This window comes from Orbicella franksi, chromosome 2 (genome assembly GCF_964199315.1).
Source record: "Orbicella franksi chromosome 2, jaOrbFran1.1, whole genome shotgun sequence".
Classification (NCBI taxonomy): domain Eukaryota; kingdom Metazoa; phylum Cnidaria; class Anthozoa; order Scleractinia; family Merulinidae; genus Orbicella; species Orbicella franksi.
The window spans coordinates 23,435,562-23,455,155 of NC_138146.1; the positions used below are offsets into that span (position 1 = coordinate 23,435,562).

The window sequence follows — 19,594 nt, forward strand, 5'->3', positions numbered from 1 at the left end:
TATATTGGTTAGTTGCTCAGACACGCCTCTTCCTCTTTCTACCGTGTTCAGTGCACGGTCACGGCAGAACAAGCGAGAAAACAATTTGTGGACGGTAACCAACATATTCACTGGGCTTCATATTTCTCCCTTATCAACTTTGATAGTCATAGCATGTAGCAAAATTGTGTCACCAGTAAGTTCATTTTTGTTGTACGAAGAATGTAATTTCCAAACTTTCAGAGAAACGAAGACAGTTTTTCTTATTTATTTCAAACACTTCCGAAATACAACTTACTAACCTTTGATAACTTTTAGTGCCGGGTAAAAAAAAAAACAAAAACAAAAACAAACAACCAAACTGCAGGGCGTGCATTGCGGGAGTATTGCTATATTCTACCTTCCCGACACCACCCTCCTGGACGGCATGATGTAGGCCGTAGTGCATGGCAGGTTACACTGATTGCAGCAATTTCACAAGGTTGTGTCAAGAATGTTCCATGGCCACCAAGCGTAGATTTAGTCATCATTGTTCAAAGAAACCTGAAAGTGTCTTACCCAAAGACGCCTGGGTCACCAATAATTTCAAGGCACGATCACCTATGTACATGTACAAGCTAGCATCATTTTTTTTTCCAAAACAGCCTCGCAACTAAGAAACTCTTTATCCTTGGAAACATTTGTTTGGTACTGATTTTAACCGATTATTTACTTTTTTTTCTCTTGATAATTTCTTTCTTATCACATAAACAGCAATTCTAATAAACGTATGTTGAGTTTGAACTTTTCAGTGACGGCATGGCTTCTTCCACGTTCGTCTCCAGTTTCCTAAAGCCGCGTCTTCTGCCATTGCCATCACTTCTGCCTTCGATAACGATTGCGATGATCTACGGGAGGAACCAAGATATAACTGTGAGAAAAACTACACATCTCTTATTCCCAGCATCCTATGCAGATATCTTCTTGGCTCGTCACGGACTTCTCCTCTTGACGAGCCAGAAGAATGGGTACGTAAGTGGCTATTTTATTCCAGATTGCGTAGAATGAAAAGCTCAGTTTAGCTGCGTTCAGCATCATAATTTGGTGCCAAAGAGAGCGGCTCTTGACAAGAGAAAACGTCCAACGCAACAACCAAGGGGAAAGGAAAGTCCCTAAACTAAAGGCTCTAAAAGGATAACAATAAGACCGTACATTAGACAGCTTTAATTTGTAACTAGCATCAATAGGTTTATATGTGAAAATGAGGAAGAAGAATAATGACACTGCGTTAGGTACCTTTTGTCTGTTGTGGTACACCACATAAGCAGCGAACACCATAACAATAGAAGTCAGGAAGAAAGCTGCAAAGTGGCTGGAGGTATGTTCGTACGGATAGGCGACACTAAAAAAAAAAAATTATTAGTGAAACAACAAACTCATTACATCATCAAAAGGTTCAGGATGATGAAATCCAACAGTGTACCAAGTTATTAGAAGTTCATGTGGCAAGGTTAATAGTTATGGACGTTATGCTGTACATGCATATATAATATATATATAATAATCAAATGAATGCGCGCGCTCTGATTGGTCAATCAGCTATGGTTTATTGTGCCCGCAAACTCATGGAAATTTCGCGTGTCTTCTGAATTATTATATAAAAGCAATAGGCCTCAAGCTTTTATGGTTTATAGGCTGATAAACCACTTGGGATGTTGGAAGAACACGAGAAGAATTCGTAAATCACTCGCCTGCGGCTCGTGATTTACGAATTCTTCTCGTGTTCTTCCAACATCCCGCCTGGTTTATCAGCCTATAAACCATAAAAACTTGTGGTCTATTGCTTAAGTAAACGGTAACAACTTCATTTTGACTCTGCAGTTGAGATCTTAGTTTGTTATCGTTCGAATGAAGGTTATCGATCAACATGGCCTGCGTGTTTATTGTGCCGGATTTAATCTTAGTCTGTACCTTTAAAATGAAATATATTTAGTAGTACTTCTAAATGATAGCATTTACTGTGTACAGGTAAGATGGTTCTAAAATAAAAGTTTGAAGATGAAACCTTGGTGTATGGCATGAAAGCAAGAGGTACCGGTACAAGTACAGTATCGAGTAGCCTATGCCTTCATGTGGTACTGTTGATGTTTGTTACACTATAATTACAACAACTTTAGAGCGCTCAAACGTTTATGGATAAAACCAAGTGTATGATGACCACTCATGTACACGTTATCGACAGCATTTCCATTTTTGGGATTAGAATGGTTTATTAAGCTGCACTTCCCCTTCAACTCTTAAGTCTTTGGCAGCGAGTGTTTGGTACTGTTTATTAAACAACAGGATTTTGACCGATTTTCCTACTTCTTTGAAAAGCTTAAGGTATGGTTAAAATATGTGGGTTGTTGAAGAAGGAGGAGGGGAAGGAATGGTCGAGATTGTACTACTAGTTCTCGGGTCCTTCTTCAAGAAAGATGAAGGCAATGACCTCGTCTCACTCGGAACACTGAAGTCACTTTCAATTCGGCCAAAAAGTCCGCTTTGAATTCCTGGAATGGAACAATGTTTCTAGAATTTCCAGAAAAGAGGAAAACCCCGCAAAGTATACCCCAATTTTCGAAAATTCTGTTCCCTTAGATTTTCCTCTCAGAATTTTCGGTTAATTAACTGAATGGTTCGTATATCGGAGGTTCAACAACTTTCTACTTTCTGGAAACTTTCGCTAGATTACGTCGATGGACGTAAGTGTAATATTGTTTTTAAACGGAGTTTTGCTCGTTGTTGCCACCTTTTTAGATAAGACTAAGAGTTTCTGTTTTATCGAGAAAAAAACTTCTTAATGAGTTTTTAAAACATGTAGCGCCGTCCCCAAACAAGCGCCGAGGCGCTTTTTGAAGTAAATACGAGGGTAACAATACCTGTCCTTTCTATAGTTCTGGAAAGGAGAACCATCCAGGATATCCTCATTGTCATCCTGCATTTGAATAAAAGATATCTTACAAACAAAATCATGTGACAAAAATTGTACCTGTACACTTCAACTGCCACTTTTAAGTGTAACAATCCAAAAACACAGACAGACTCTTAAAAATGTTCAACCAATAGTACAATGTCATATCAAAAATGTCTAACAAGATCTCTATAAAATTCCAAAACAAGCACATATTTATATAAGCTCCCTTACATTGGTTCCATCTTCAGGTTGAGATAGCAATCCACCCATGTTTTCATTGCTTCCACCTTCCGGTTGAGATGGTGATCCACCCGTTTTCCCACTTCTTCCACCTTCAGGTTGTGATGGTGATTTATCCCTTTTTTCATTGCTTCCACCTTCAGGTTGAGATGCTGATTTATCCGTTTTTTCATTGCTCCCACCTTCAGGTTGAGATGCTGATTTATTCGTTTTTTCATTGCTTCCACCTTCAGGTTGTGATGGTGATTTATCCGTTTTTTCATTGCTTCCACCTTCAGGTTGAGATGCTGATTTATCCGTTTTCTCATTGCTTCCACCTTCAGGTTGAGATGCTGATTTATCCGTTTTTTCATTGCTTTCACCTTCAGGTTGAGATGCTGATGTATCCGTTTTTTCAATGCTTCCACCTTCAGGTTGAGATGCTGATTTATCCGTTTTTTCATTGCTTCCACCTTCAGGTTGAGATGCTGATTTATCCGTTTCTCCACTGCTTCCACCTTCAGGTTGAGATGCTGATTTATCCGTTTTTTCATTGCTCCCACCTTCAGGTTGAGATGCTGATTTTTCCGTTTTTTCATTGCTTCCACCTTCAGGTTGAGATGCTGATTTATCCCTTTTTTCATTGCTTCCACCTTCAGGTTGAGATGCTGATTTATCCGTTTTTTCATTGCTTCCACCTTCAGGTTGTGATGGTGATTTATCCCTTTTTTCATTGCTTCCACCTTCCGGTTGAGATGCTGATTTATCCGTTGTTTCATTGCTTCCACCTTCAGGTTGAGATGCTGATTTATCCGTTTTTTCATTGCTTCCACCTTCAGGTTGAGATGCTGATTTATCCGTTTTTTCATTGCTTCCACCTTCCGGTTGAGATGCTGATTTATTCGTTTTTTCATTGCTTCCACCTTCAGGTTGAGATGCTGATTTATCCCTTTTTTCATTGCTTCCACCTTCAGGTTGAGATGCTGATTTATCCGTTGTTTCATTGCTTCCACCTTCAGGTTGAGATGCTGATTTATACGTTTTTTCATTGCTCCCACCTTCAGGTTGAGATGCTGATTTATTCGTTTTTTCATTGCTTCCACCTTCAGGTTGAGATGCTGATTTATCCGTTTTTTCACTGCTTCCACCTTCAGGTTGAGATGCTGATTTATCCGTTTTTTCATTGCTTCCACCTTCAGGTTGAGATGCTGATTTATCCGTTTTTTCATTGCTTCCACCTTCAGGTTGAGATGCTGATTTATCCGTTTTTTCATTGCTTCCACCTTCAGGTTGAGATGCTGATTTATCCGCTTTTCCACTACTCCCACCTTCAGGTTGAGATGCTGATGTATCCGTTTTTTTATTGCTTCCACCTTCAGGTTGAGATGGTGATTTATCCGTTTTTTCATTGCTTCCACCTTCAGGTTGAGAAGCTGCTTTATCCGTTTTTTCATTGCTTCCACCTTCAGGTTGAGAAGCTGATTTATCTCTTTTTTGATTGGTTCCACCTTCAGGTTGAGATGCTGATTTATCCGTTTTTTCATTGCTTCCACCTTCAGGTTGAGATGGTGATTTATCCCTTTTTTCTCTGCTTTCACCTTCAGGTTGAGATGGTGATTTATCCCGTTTTTCCCTGCTTTCACCTTCAGGTTGAGATGGTGAGTTATCCATTTTTCCACTGCTTACACTGGTTTTGTCTGCAACCTTTGCACTTTTTCCATGAAAAAGTTTGAGCAATTGAGAATTGCCTGCAAGTTTCAGTATAAAAGTAGCATTATATAGACTTGCACAGGCTACTCTGCTAGCATTACTGTTCAAGTTCCACCATGCATTATATCAATCATTTACTAATTGATCATTAATTTTACCAGCATGGTTTACATGAAAATTCCTAACTTCATATCACTGCTCTCTGCGCCAGTTGGTGCATAAGGAACTTCATATTTAGAAAGATACAAGGTTTAGGTATAATTGTTATACCTAAACACTGTAATGCCTTTTGCTTCACTAAGAGCCTAAAGGGTTAAGTCAGTAAGTTATTGTAAATCAACCAACCATATGGTCTAGAAACAGAGAAATGACAAAGGGACACCAACATGAATTGCATTACAAAAAAATCTTGATTTGCACCAGAATGTTCTGTTCACACAAAGATATACTGGTACAAGCACATGTAGTACAATACAAGGTCCGTACATTCATGTTAGAGATAGGAAAGGGAGAACTATTAAGAAATGTTACATGATTATTTCAACTCTATGACTAATGCGAAGAAAGTAACATACGTTATGAGGAATTTTCAGAAAATTACCCAAGCCCTCAGCAAACAATTCTTTACAAATTTCTTTCACTGCTTTGAGGATGTTTTTGTCTTATGTGTACAGGTAAATGTATATCTAGACTGCAATTTTCATCTTGAAGTGATAAATCTATTTTTCCATAGTTAGCAAAGTGGGTGCAGATGAAGGTTTGAGGATGCTCGGCTTAAAGACAGAGTAATCAACAAGGCATAGAAAGAGACTAGCAGAAGTTTAGTCTAGTTTTCTCACTTAGTGAGTTCGTATATTACGAACTCACCAAGTGACCAGCTCCTAGTAGCTCAGTTGGTAGAGCACTGCACCGGTATCGCAGAGGTCATATGTTTAAGTCCCATTCAGGCCTGAATTTTTTTCAGGCGTTAATTTCACTACTGCTTATGTTGTGTGTATAACTGCGATGATCAACCATGTCTTCATATCTTACCCCGCAGATCAAATAATTGTATGATCTTTCATATATTCACTTGCATTCTTCACCATCTATAGGTATATTACAAACTCACTAAGTGACCAGCTCCCAGTGGCTTGATAGCTCAGTTGGCAGAGCACTGCACCGGTATCGCAGAGGTCATGGGTTCGAATCCTGTTCAGGCCTGAATTTTTTTCAGGCTTTAATTTCACTACTGCTTATGTTGTGTGTATAACTGTGATGATCAATCATGTCTTCATATCTTTCTCTGCAGTTCAAATATATGATCTTTCAAATATTCACTTGTGTTCTTCACCATCTACAGGTATATTACAAACTCACTAAGCGACCAGGTCCCAGTGGTTTGATAGCTCAGTTGGTAGAGCACTGCACCGGTATCGCAGAGGTCATGGGTTCGAATCCTGTTCAGGCCTGAATTTTTTTTCAGGCTTTTATTTCACTACTGCCTAAGTTGTGCGTATAACTGCAATGATCAATCATGTCTTAATATCAAGGTTATCATGAAATGTTTAGATCTCAATCATTCATCAGTTATTGTTGAGGTGTCTGTCCATCCCCAGTTTGGAAAGTTCTATCAACTTTATTGGTCTCATAAATTAAATATATACATATAATGGTAAATCAATAGTAGAAATGAAAAGACCAAAAAGGACTGCGCAAAGAGGAAAAGTATCCCATGTGAGGCGTAACCCAAATCTAATAATAAAAATCTAATAAAATCTGATAAGAAATCTAAAACTTAATAAAATTACAATAAATCTTATTAATTACTAATAGTGCACAGTAAGGTGCAAATAAAATCAGTCAGATAAAATTAAGAGCGGTGGCAAGTGCAGTTACGGGAGAGGAGCCAGGTGCAGGGCATGTCAATATTATGAGTAGTGTCCAGTAAAGTAAAATATGTGGCATGCAGAACTACATAATTATTTGAACTACATATAGCTTGCAGTTTATACTTTATTATGTCACCAAGAAAATTCATTCATTGAGATTAGCTGAGAGCAGGCCAATTTATGGTTAATTCTTAATTTGCACTGCAGTGCAAATTAATGCATGCACATTTGCAATTTTCTCAGTCATATAATAAATGAGTAATCATATGATAGCTCGAGCAATTAACAATAATTAACACTACTCCTGATATTTGAAAATTCTTTCAAATTGCACTCGCCTAAAGGCTCGATGTGCAATTTTGAGAGAATTTTCAAATATCACTCATAATTATTGCACTTGCATTCATACGATTACCTATACCAATTTTTAGTGTGCTAACAGACCACAGATCTATGTTTAATCTCCAGTTTTAGATAATATACATGTATGATGGACAATTGTTTTTTTATCTTGAATATACAGAAAGGGTAACTGTAATCAAAATGCTACTACATTCAGGAACACGTGGATATATAACAATAATTAGATTTATTTACAAGATTTCTACCATATGATAGTGATGAGGGCACAGCCAGAGCCAACTATCACGCATAGAAATAGCTACAGTACCCACTATCTACAACAAAATAGATAATGAGCAGTGTAGCCAAGGAGAGAATGGAATTCCTGAAAGAAGGCTAGTTTATTTATACTAAAATGTGACAGAAACAATTCTCCAAAACAAAGGTTACCAAAAATCACCCATTCTTAGTGCCACAAAAAAATGGTCAGAATATCAACCAAAAAGTCAGGGTTTTCTTCTCATACATCCCTTTTACTTATAAAAAGTGTGTAGTACATGTACAAACCTTGTTTGCCAGTATTTGTGGTACAGTTTCCTTCACACTCATCCTTTGTATCAAAGTTATTCTCATTACCACCACATCCTCCATAAGTAAACAGTTCACATTGATCAGAATTGATGTTGTAATACCATTTGGGAAAGGCAGCACGACATGGACCAGTTTCTGGCAAAGAATGCAAAATAGAATGATGCTTTATTCCATGTTACTTTACGTCACCAAAGATGATAAAATTTTAAACAACAGGTTACTTATTGGGTAATTGTACATTGTCTGCCTAAGTCATAATTTTATTACAACTAACTTATTTACTACACATTTTAATTAAACATTACATGTACATGTAGTGAACATGTTTTGCCAGGATCATTGTAAATAAATAGTTGAAAGTTGGATTATTTAAAACTAAAGAACATCTGCAGTAAGTAGTTCAGTGGTGCATTAAATTTGGGAATGCTTTGTCAGAGCACAAAGCAAAGATAATAGACCATTCTATGTACATGGGCTATACAAAGTTTTAAGATAAACCATTAATTTGCTAGTGAAATAAAAGCCATGAAACTAATTTTCAGTATGTCACAAGTGTGGGGCATAAAAAAAAAATCCTATCCGCAGATGGAATTCTAACCCATGACCTCTCAGATTGAAACAAAATCTCCTAGTAAGACAAATTCTCAAATTATGCAGTCCATGTTAGAATATGAAAGTAAGATGTAAAAGAGGAAGACTTTTGGATGTTTGCCACATTTTTTTATCATTAAATTGGTTCTTTCATTAAATCAGCTGGTTTGGGTGGGCCAAGACAAGGAACTTTCATAAAATATTGGTAATCTGAATCTGCCTCTGTATGGGCAATTGAGCCATGAGTACGCAGCCCTGTATTTGAGAAAGATACAGTCGAGTCTCTCCACTATGGCCACCTTGGGCAACAAAGGAAAGTGGCCGTTGTAGAGGGGTGGCCGTTATGTAGGGGCTGAAATATGACAGCTGAATCTTTTCTGGGTACAACAGTTTTATTGCTAAAAAAGGCTTACTATAGCATAGAAATACATAACACAATCAAAACATAACAATAACACGGAAACAGGGACCAACGATGCATGGTCTTGATCAATTTTCGTCACTTCTTACAATAAAAATGGGGCTTTGTTAGCATCATTCTTGTCGAGAGCTTACTTCAGACGTCCATGTAGGTAGCCGTTAGACATAGTGGAGGTTCGACTGAAATTTTCAATTTTTCTATTACAAAAGAAACATCCAATTGCACATTCCCCCTCCTTCATGCACTTGGGTGTCTGGAAAACCCGAATAGCGAATAGCGAACAGTCGCAAATAACGAACAGCGAATAGTCCCGAATAGCGAATAGTGAATTGCTGGTTTTCAGTGTCACGCAATTCAAAATAGATCAAAATAAAAATCAAAACCGGTCAATAGATAAAGTCCAGAATCTGGGAAATGAAAGAAGGTAAATATGCAAAGACTCTCGCCAAAATTCTGGTCACAGCAATTTTTCTTATGCGAGATATGCGGAGAAATTTTTTACCCAAATTTATAGAGATTTGTATGGAGACGCCATGTTGGTCCCCGTCCATTTGGACACAAACATGGCGGCCAGAAACCAACAGAAACATCTGTCACTGAGTTTTGCTACAAAAGCGTGAATTTATCCCCCGAGGAACTCTAAAACATTAAAATAAGACTTTTTCTAAGACATGAACTGTTCAGATAGTCAAGTTCCCCGAAATAAGCCACTTTTTTAACCATCATGACAGCTCTCTAGGCCGTCATGTAAATTCCTTGTCACGCAAAAGCTTAGAAATTCAAGCGTAGTGTATCACGAAACTAAGAACCAATTCGGAGCAAAAATTTGTATGAATATTAGTTTTCAGCTGATCTTATACATCATTTAAGTAAAATCTCAGGAAAATCAATAGTTTTGTAGTTCGAATTTTGGTGACGTCATGTGAAAACCAGCTATAGGACGAATAGTCTCGAATACTGCGAATAGTGGCGCACAGTCTCGAATAGTGGTGAATAGTGGCAAATTAGTGGCAAATCGTAGCAAATAAGGTACCCAGTATCTCGCAGTGAGCCTCACAGCAATGTAGGATGGGATTTTCCCGTTAAAAAGCACAGACGCTTATCAGGACAAAAGGTGTTTCTAAATGTAATTTCTTCTGTTTTAACCACTCCAAAAGCGTAAATACGTCTTTATTAGGTTATCCTTGTGTTTTCTGTTTTCTTAATGTCAGCAATGGACAGCCAGAGCTTGAGTCTGGAGAAGAAAAGGTAATAAATTCACTGAAATTCTGTTGCTTATTTGGATAATTAATTAACACAAGGATATTAGACCTAACGCGGTGACTATTGACGACTATTTGTCACTATTCCCCACTTTTCGCGACTGTTCGCCACTATTCGCACTATTCGAGACTATTCGCACTATTCGGAACTATTCGCTATTCGCTGTTTGTGACTATTTGCTATTCGCTATTCTGGTTTTCCAGACACCCCATGTACTTCACTAAATGAAACTCGGAATTATGCCACAAAGACCCAAAGTAGTGTACATAAAAATTTAATACCACTTACCTCATAGTTACCATTCTTTATTCTAATAATACCGTAACTTATTCTGGTAAATAGACCATTTTACAGTTGTCTGCTCAGTGACTTGGCCTTTGTATGGCAGTGAGGCTAGCGTTGACCTTGTTTTGATACAGACCTCACTGCTTTTGTCATGTAAATGCACCTAGTTAGCATCAGAACAACTTGTTTTACACAACAAAAGCAGTGAGGTCTGTATCAAAACAAGGTCAACTCTAGCCTCGCTGCCATACAAAGGCCAGGTCACTGAGCAGACAACCGTAAAATGGTCTATTACAACGATCCAGGGTTTCCAGGCTCTTTCATACCATAGAATCGCAAGATGCAGAAGCCTAGCTAAGCATTTTTTTGTGGTACGACAAGATTAAGTTTAACTACTGCCTACTTCATGCACCACTAACGTACAGGGGAAATATGCAACATTATTGTTCATCGGAAATGAACTAAATAGGCAAACGAGGAGTCCATCATACCTTTAGGTAGCGAACAAAATGAAGGACGATTTCCACCTGTCAGCAGAACACGTCCAAAACAGAGAGATATCCAGACAAAAAGAAAAGCCAATTCGGTCACAATAGTTTTCATTTCCAGTTGAAATTAACCTCGCTTTGCAAATTCCAGTCCGTGAAACGGCTCTTCCAGCAGGCAAGGCTGCCTCCAAATAACACCAAGGTGCGTCCTTTGAATATTTAATGACGAAAATCAAGCGAAAAATAGTTTAACTTGACTACGCTAATGAAATCCTTGAATGTTGAAATTAGCGACATGTACGTTGCATGCGTTTCGTTCATTGAGATGACATCATCGACGCAAAGTCCTGGTCTCTAGTTGTACCGCTCATATGACTTTTTGTGTTGCTGCTGACCGATTGCCGACTCAAATATATAAACTGGACATGGCGACAATCATGGCTTCCGTGTTGAACGGAGAGAGTGATGCCTACGTTGATATTGAAGGCCATAAAGTACGAAATTACGACTTGAAACTTGCAAAGATTCCAAGACTCGACTACAGAGATCCACAAGTAGAGTCACTGATCGCAAATGAGGTGAGTTTGGCTCAGCAATGAATTGAACCAGGCTAAAACAAGACGGAGAAATAACACTTGAAGGAGTGTTAGGTTATATTCATGTAAAAGATTAATTAGGTGCTTTTTTTGTTATTTACTGTAATGCTTCTCAGATGGATAAATACCTCCAGTACTATTTGGGTATATGATGTTTTTTCAGCCTCATTGAAATCTGTATCATCCATTTTTTATGGCCGCTCCCCCCCCCCCCCCCTTCAGATTAAAGAAAGCCCTTAGATTTTAGCTAAAGGTGGGTGGGAACATTTTCCAGCACTTTCCAGCAGTTGCTCTATTACCAAGTGACGTTACAATATTGGTATCACACAAATACCCAGGTTGTGGCCATCTTCATGCCATAATAGGTTACCATAGCAACTATAAATATGTTAAATATGCTCTTGGTTTTAGTTTTAACTAATTATAACTAAAATCAGCACAATGGAACCCATTTCTTTGATTTGTGAATTGTGATAACATATTAAGATAGAACAGGTGGTTTAGAGCTAACTTAAATTTTAGAAAATTAAAAGTGGCTCTGAACCCCCCCCCCCCCTCACAGAATGTATGTTGTAATAAGTATGTTGTAAGAATAACAAGAATGGGTTCCACCAAGCTCTTTTTGAATTATAAAATTAAGGTTGACATGTATCTTTGTTCAGGCACACTGTAGCTTATTGTGCCACAAAGATGACCACAAGTTGTTTAGTAATGAGTAGGCATTTGTCTGATACCAATGTTAATTACTAATTTTGTATCATCAGTTGATAAGATGTGGCAGTATTGATTTGCCAACCTCTAACTGTTGGAAAGTGCTGAAAAAAATTTTTCTTTATACAGTACAATGTAATTTTATTACACATCATACATGTAATTTCAATATACAAGTGTGATTTGCTGAGAGATCTGGCTAGACTGCATTACATTTCAGATTTTTATTTCTGGCTGTCTGATGTAACCTTGCTGACTACACACAAGTTATTATACTACTGGCTGTACGATGATGTACATGTGAACTCTTGCCAAATTGCACCACAAATTACACCTGTGTCTTGGACAAACTTGTTGCAGAACTTTCCTTCTGAGTCACACAGAGTCTAAAAGTACTACTCAGTGTGTAAGTTTCAGACATCACTTCACATGTCCTAATTTCCCCTTCCCACCCCGTCCTTCATTGATTTTAGTGGACTGCAATGTGTCTGCACAAAGCCATCAGTGCAAAAACTGTGAAGCTTGTGGCAATGTCTTGACAGCAATATCTCAGATTGAAGCTTCAATTTATTAAATTATATTTATTATTTAATTTAAGATACTTTTTTTGCAGCAACCTGTACTACTAAAAAATTCTGACATAATTGGAACAGCCCTTAAATGGGACTTGAACTATCTCAAAGACAACCTTGGTCAAGGATCTTTTTCAGTCTACTCTTCCAGGACTCACAAGTTCATGTACTGTGATGACAAACGAGCCAAAGATTGGCCCAACTTTGTTCCACCAACGCAGAGGCTTGACATGAAATTTGAAGAGTTTTTTACAAGGATTACCAACTTTAAGCCCATGGATACACGATTATACTTGCAACAGATGCTGAATGACTCTGTAGGAAAAAATATAGTGAAAGACTTTCTTGGTTTTAAGTGGAGCTGGCTTACAAATATGCAGAAGAAAATGAACTGGGGCACGTTGACATCCAATCTCCTTCTTATTGGCTTACCTGGGAATATTACACCCGTTCATTATGATGAGCAACAGAACTTCTTCTGTCAAGTGACAGGGCACAAGAGAGTAATTCTGTTCCACCCTGACCAGTTTGAGTGTCTCTATCCATTTCCTTTGTATCATCCTTGTGATAGACAAAGTCAGGTAGGTCAAGATATTCTAGAAGAGAATTAATTAAAAGTGATTTACACCTGCATGTACCAACTGCAGTTTAAATTTGAAAGATGAAATGTTCAGCATGTCCTGAGCATGGGACAAGGAAATATCTCAGTCCTGACGGAATTAAATCCCAGGACCATACCCCCAGATACGTGTAACAGTCAGGCATACATCCAGTGAGCTACAGAAAGACTCACGGTGCGTTATCAGGGGCGTAGCTAGCCTTTAAGCCATTAAGCCCGGGCTTAACAAGAATTTCTGTAAATAATTTTTTTAGTAGCCAAAAGGCCATATTTTCTTTTTCTTACTATTCAATAGCAAATCACTACTATATCAACGTTTTATTTTAACAAACAAAGTAATGACTTTCAATCTTATACATGAAAAAAATGCTGAAAGGTTATTAACAAAGCAGAACTTTGAAATAGTTTTGCACACAAAAATTTAGTTGACTGTTGTTGTTGTTTTGGACATTGGCAAAATTTGATAAACAACTTATGCTGTACAATTTGGGCTTAAATGAAAAAAATGGCTGGCTACGCCCCTGGTTAGGCCCAGTGTGCACAGAAAATACTCTCAAGTAGCCTGGAGGCAGTGCATTTTCCTGTTGGACTAGTGAACTCTGTTTGGCATTGGCCTTTCTTGGGGGAAAATGTTTTGATGAACCCTTTTTTGGGCTAGGGAGAATGATTTTTGGGCTTACCTAGTGACATCATAGTTAAAGCATGCCCAAAGGACAAGCCCCAAAAAGGTGTTCTTTGCACCCTGCTTAATGCCATTTGCAAGGTTCACAATAATTTACATGACACACAACCAACATACAGCCAGGATTAACAACTGTCAAAATAGCCACCATGTGGAGAAATAAGGAAATTATAAACATTTACAAATACATGCATTTGGAACCAGTACCAGTATAGACAAATTTGATTATAAAATGCAAATGGATACTGATGAAATCATACACTTTGTAAAATAGGTTGACTTTGATAACCCAGATTATGTGAGATTTCCAAAGCTCAGGGAGGCAAAAGGTTTTGAAGTAATAGTGAGCCCTGGAGATGTTCTCTACATACCAATGTACTGGTAAGGCAACTATTTCATTTGGTGCAAGTTCTGTGAAACTCGGCCTTCACCTTATTCAGACTAGGTTTTCAAGTCTGTTTCTCTGTTCCATAATATTACAGTGTGATGTTGACCAGCTGATGATATCATACAGAAATGTTAAATTTAGTCATGCCTGACTAACTACAACCACAGAACTACAATTTACATGCATGCAAAATTTATGCACCATCATCAATGTCAATTTATTTTAGAAATTGAACTGAGCAGTCTGTCATTTTAATTTGTAAAGAAAAAAATCCTTGGGTTTGCTAAATTTCTGTGTAAGATTCTGTCACTTGACTGTATTTATTCTAGATTCTTCAGCTTCTACTCCTTAAGATTACAGAGCTCTGTCTGAGACTCAATACCCTGAGGATTACAAAGATTCACTTAATTCAAAATTTAAAGATGGCTTCTCACAAAAAAACAACAAAAACAACATAATTATTTCATTGCATACAATAGTCACAGTAAACTTGGGATATCACATTTTTAGTATATGGTATTTGTACTCTTTCACTGTTATTTTCAGTCAGTGAAGACAGATCACATGGTGCTGGGAGTATTTTTGATTAAAATTTTGCCAGAATATATAGGGTAATTAAAAATAGATTAAATATTAAATAATAATAATAATAACAATAATAAATGAAATAAATAACTGTAGTAGAATGGTTTTCTATTGAGTGTCAGAAAACCAGAACCAAAGTAATCACTCTAACCAATCACAAAGTACCCAGATAATCTACTACACCAATCAAAGCTCCAAGTAATTACACGTAGCTGACACAAAGCACAGGAAAATGCGTGTGAGTAAATCCCGATTGGTTTTGGTTTTACTCCTGATTGGATGAAAAAGTGGCGTGAGGTTTTTAAACCAATCCGGTGGCGTAGTAAGTGCAATACCAATTACCTTTTCTATACTCTAAGAAAAAAAAATGCTCTAAAACTAAAACCAAAACCGAAGTAATTGCATGATTACTTTTGACACTCAATGGCACACTGCTCTAGCTTATACATTAGTACAGATGCCATAATATTAATAACGACATGGATTGTTTCAGGTGGCATCATGTGGAATCAACAATGAATGGTGGAATCACAACGTCTGTCAACTTCTGGTACAAGGTGAGTATGTCATTTAGACCCAAGGGGTGGTGGGGGAAGGGGTGGGACTCCGATTTGAAAAGGTTGGGGATGCTTGTTGCCTCGCTCAGGGGTGTAATTCATGGGGAGGGGGTACTCCCACAAAGATTGGATGGGGGTGTGTGGCCTGCTTCCCAAAACCCTTACCTTATTTATGACCAAAGTCTTTGATTTTCCCTATCTTATTTATCACTTGACTAAAACTTCGATACTCTATTTACGACCTGACCCTAATATTATACCCTGTTTCAGACCTGCCTTTAATAATTATATTAGTTACCTTGTTTAGACCGATGTTAAAGGCACTATGAAGGGCTTTTGTTGATGGTCTTATTGATAATGATGAAAAACTAGCTACTTCTAAAAAAATACCCAATTCAAGACTAGAGTGCAAAAACCGTACCCTATTTATGACCATTCATGACCAACATGGCCAAAATTGATACCCCATTTATGGCCAAAACAGCTGAAGAACCATAGCATTTGGGGCTGCACATACCTCTACAATAGCCCCCATAAGAGATTACCTCCCCTTCCCCCCCCCCCCTCCCCCGAGTTTTGGTCTCACTTACATTGTAATGTGTTCAGGGTGAAACGCCACCATTTTTTAACCGTCAAGATATCTTTGAGTGTTGCTTTTGAAGAAATAATAAACAAAGCTGTCATATCCATTTTTTAAAGTGGTATCTTTTACGGGTCAAATAAAGCTCAAGTCATTGTGGTGAATGTGCTGTCCCCATTTCCAGGCTGGTCCAACACCAAGCCATATCAACTACCCGCTGACCGCTCAACAGAAAGTTGCAGTCATGAGGAACATTGAGAGGATGCTGGGAGAAGCATTAGGTGATCACCGCCAGGTAAATCTACTCTCCACCATGTGCGTGTGGTGTCACTCTCTAGCATTGTGGCCTGTTTCTAACTTGTCTGATGGTATTACATGAATCTTGTATCGTCACTCTGCTGAGAACAGGAGGGTTTTTTATGCACTGCCAGGATGCTATCAGAGGCTTTTAAAATTAGTTGAACCAAGATGTTCAAATGAACAATAAAGGTTAATCAGTGCATACAATGGATAATGAAGGCTCTATAACAAGCTATATTGAGCGCGCACTGTATCATAGTATGGGCTGCCAGATGCACGGGGCTGGGGTTTTGACCTTCTCTAGAGGAATAGTCTCAGTTTCATCTTTAAAGTCTGAGTTGCAGTATTGCTGCAGTGGTGTCACTTGATTCAATAGACATGCAGTGTAAAAGGGAAGAAAAGCCATTTCATTCAAGTATGGGAAACCAAATTTGACTGATAAATTAATTGACCGATGAAATACGGACATGTTACTGTCGGTCGGGGAAGTCAGTGTGTTGCCAAGTTGTCAACGGGCATTTTTCTGTCTTTCAAAATGGTTGTACGAACTTGAAAGTGAAATACACATCCCTCAACTGAGCATTCCATTGGACACTGTATTTAACAAACAAATATAACCTGGGTGAGTCTCAGGTTTAGCTGATCGTTGAGTTTTTCGTGATAGCAATTAAGCATTAGAGCACTTTTTCTCTGTTTACATACACTCATCTAAACACGACGGGGGTTCCGATAATTCAAGATAACTTTGTCTCGGTTTTGCATAACTTTCTAGAATTTCCCTGACCCCCCAAGTGTTTAGAAGAGGCCATGTGAACAAGGAAAAAGTCCTCTATTGCTTAATTTCTATACAACATTTCTCAAAAATACGCGCGAATCTAAACCGCCACACCCGTGTTTACATCTCTCATCTAAACACACTTATCGACCAATGGGAGCGCGTGTAGTATCTCAGTTATTTTATAATTCCAAATCGAGACGTGTTATAAATTAGCTCACCAGTGATCACGCACTTTCACTTTATATACCATAGCTTGCGCAGTTCACGGCTTTGTTGGTATCTAAGTTTGCGTTCTCTGCTGTTGCAGATTGGTCCACTTTTGAATTGCATCGTAAATGGACGATATACAGAAACAAATCAGGAATTAAAAGAAAGCTACGTGGAAGTCGATAAATGAGATATCCGTTAACAGTATTTTCCCAAGCCGTATTTGAATTTCCAGCGTAACAGTTACATTTAGATGTGCAGGTTCCAGCGAACTTGAGCGGTGGCTTCATGGACAGACCTGCAAATTCGTTAAAAAAAACTAGCAAACTTTGCCAGTTGTCTCTCCAATGTTAAAATGTGACTTGTTTGATTGGCCAGGCGATTTCATATGCTTCAATTCACGTGCCAACAGAATGTAAAAGTTCAAAGACAAATATTATGACAGTGAAAAACACAACAGATGGACTTTTGGATTAGGATGAAATTTTTACTCGAGTTCTCTTTAAGGTTGACACACACTAGGGAAACATGTTGCGGGAACAAGCCCCTTTCGTGTGTACGCTTAGGGACACTCACAGTATGCCAGCTGGTTTACGCCAAGCAGATTGAGGAATAAAAATGTGTTATAGCTGGAACAGTTTGCAGGAACAGTGAACATCGGATGCCACTTTCAAAATTGAGGTCAATTTTTCAAACCAGCCGGATTTTATGCACCTGTTGCTGTGACAAAATTTTTTTATCCCTGCACAGCGCCTTTTCGCAAAAACGGGCATGCCACACGAGGAAAACTGTCGCTGCAACATGTCTTCTGGAGTCCGCCGACCATATAGGTTGCTCTACCGTAAAAAAATAAAAGAAAGAAAGAAAAAAAGAAAACAAAAAAACGCTGAAAAGAAATTTTACGTGGTGCTATCTAGATAAAGGATTAGGTTGCATCCGAGAAACTGTATTGTGCCTATCATGTAGACGAGAAGATACAAGAAACTTTCTGCTTTTGTATTTCGGCATTATTCTATACCATTGATCTTGAGACTAAAATTAAGTACATGGAACACGGATTTTAAATGCTAACAGTGGAACGTTTCTTGTATCTTCTGGTTGTTGTCCATATCGTAGGCACAAAGCAATTACTCGTTAGAGCGGTTTTTAATTGAGTGTGGTAAAACCAAAATCAAAGTAATCACTCAAGCCAATCATAAAGGACGCAGACAATGCAGAGAACTTATCAAAACTGGAAGTAGTTACACGAAGCTGATAAGAAGCGCGGGAAAACGTGAGCGAACGAGTCACGTTTGATTTTGGTTTTTCTTCTGATTGGATGAAAAAGTGGCGCGATTTTTTTTTAAGCCAATCGTGTAGCGTAGTAAGTGCAAATCCAATAACGTTTCAAGTAAACACCGTTCTATGTACTGAAATAGGTTTAATACCAGTTAGAGGAACTTGTGCGTTGATCTTTTGTTATTTCTTAAAGGAGTTAGCTACATTCTGTAGTTACAGTAATGAACTGAAAACATTTGGCACAAGAATTCAAAAGTTCGGTAAGTAGTTCGGTAAGTCAGAGAATAGACAACATGCACAATTGAGTTTCATTACGTTATTCGCAGATCGAGTTACATGCCGAGAGCGATTTTCACGAAGAAAAAAGAGCGATCCCTGAAGATCCATTTTTAGGTTAGCCACGTGATTTGGATAAAAATATTTTCATAGAAATATCACATTAAGTGGCTGTCGATTATTTGAGGCTGGTTTTCTCTAGCGTGTAAGCAAAAGGACAAGCCGACATACGCAGACGCCGTAAGATGCTGATAATTTTAACAAATCGAATGTGGTTTAGCGTTGTCTGGACAGCGGCAAATTAGCCAATCAGATTGCGAGATTGGTAGCAATTGTGGTAAAAAGTGCCTTTTCCTAACAAAAGGTGTTAATTATCAGCATTTTACTGCGTCGGCGTATCAGCGGGTATGTCGACTTGTGCTTGTACTTATGCGCAAGTGAAAACCAGCCTTAAGAACTTTAACAATGGATTTTACCAGACGAAAATGTCAGCCAGTGATAAGAAAGCAAATTATTGAAAACAGAAATAGAGTTTAGTCCTGCGTTACGATTCTTAATTAAAAACAGAGTAACAAATTGTAGCACCATGAAATGGAATTTTAAAGAGAGAGCATTTTTACGTTGTAAATATTTTCATGTTCTCCAGATATTACCTCGTAACATAAGGAATAATGATACATGTAATATCTGCAATTTTACGCTAATAAATTTTTTATTTTGTGTTCACTAAGCAGTTTGTAACAAGTACATTTTTAATTTGACTGAGTGAAGAA

At 38.0% G+C, this 19,594-nt stretch overlaps 2 protein-coding genes across 13 annotated transcripts; one reads left to right on the forward strand and one right to left on the reverse strand.

The window, feature by feature from the left end:
* Window positions 1–231: 231 nt before the first annotated feature.
* On the reverse strand, window positions 232–11,009 carry LOC145478765 (uncharacterized). 12 transcript variants are annotated; one of them, XM_081456898.1, is made up of 8 exons: window positions 10,696–11,009; window positions 7,621–7,779; window positions 4,639–4,878; window positions 4,504–4,548; window positions 3,143–4,413; window positions 2,877–2,932; window positions 1,255–1,360; window positions 232–866 (listed from the first exon to the last, which is right to left on the reverse strand). In XM_081456898.1, the coding sequence occupies exons 1-8, from the start codon at window positions 10,805–10,807 to the stop codon at window positions 738–740; spliced, it is 2,118 nt and encodes a 705-aa protein (XP_081313024.1). In that variant the 5' UTR covers window positions 10,808–11,009; the 3' UTR covers window positions 232–737. The 12 variants fall into 12 exon arrangements, with proteins under 12 accessions (XP_081313024.1, XP_081313019.1, XP_081313028.1 ...); XM_081456893.1 differs by having other exon boundaries at window positions 4,504–4,593; XM_081456902.1 differs by having other exon boundaries at window positions 3,143–4,008; window positions 4,279–4,413; window positions 4,504–4,878.
* A 108-nt stretch (window positions 11,010–11,117) lies between these two features.
* On the forward strand, window positions 11,118–19,545 carry LOC145478829 (hypoxia-inducible factor 1-alpha inhibitor-like). Its single transcript, XM_081457010.1, has 6 exons — window positions 11,118–11,270; window positions 12,613–13,152; window positions 14,147–14,253; window positions 15,339–15,402; window positions 16,167–16,277; window positions 17,368–19,545. The coding sequence occupies exons 1-6, from the start codon at window positions 11,118–11,120 to the stop codon at window positions 17,455–17,457; spliced, it is 1,065 nt and encodes a 354-aa protein (XP_081313136.1). The 3' UTR covers window positions 17,458–19,545.
* The last annotated feature ends 49 nt before the right edge of the window (window positions 19,546–19,594 follow it).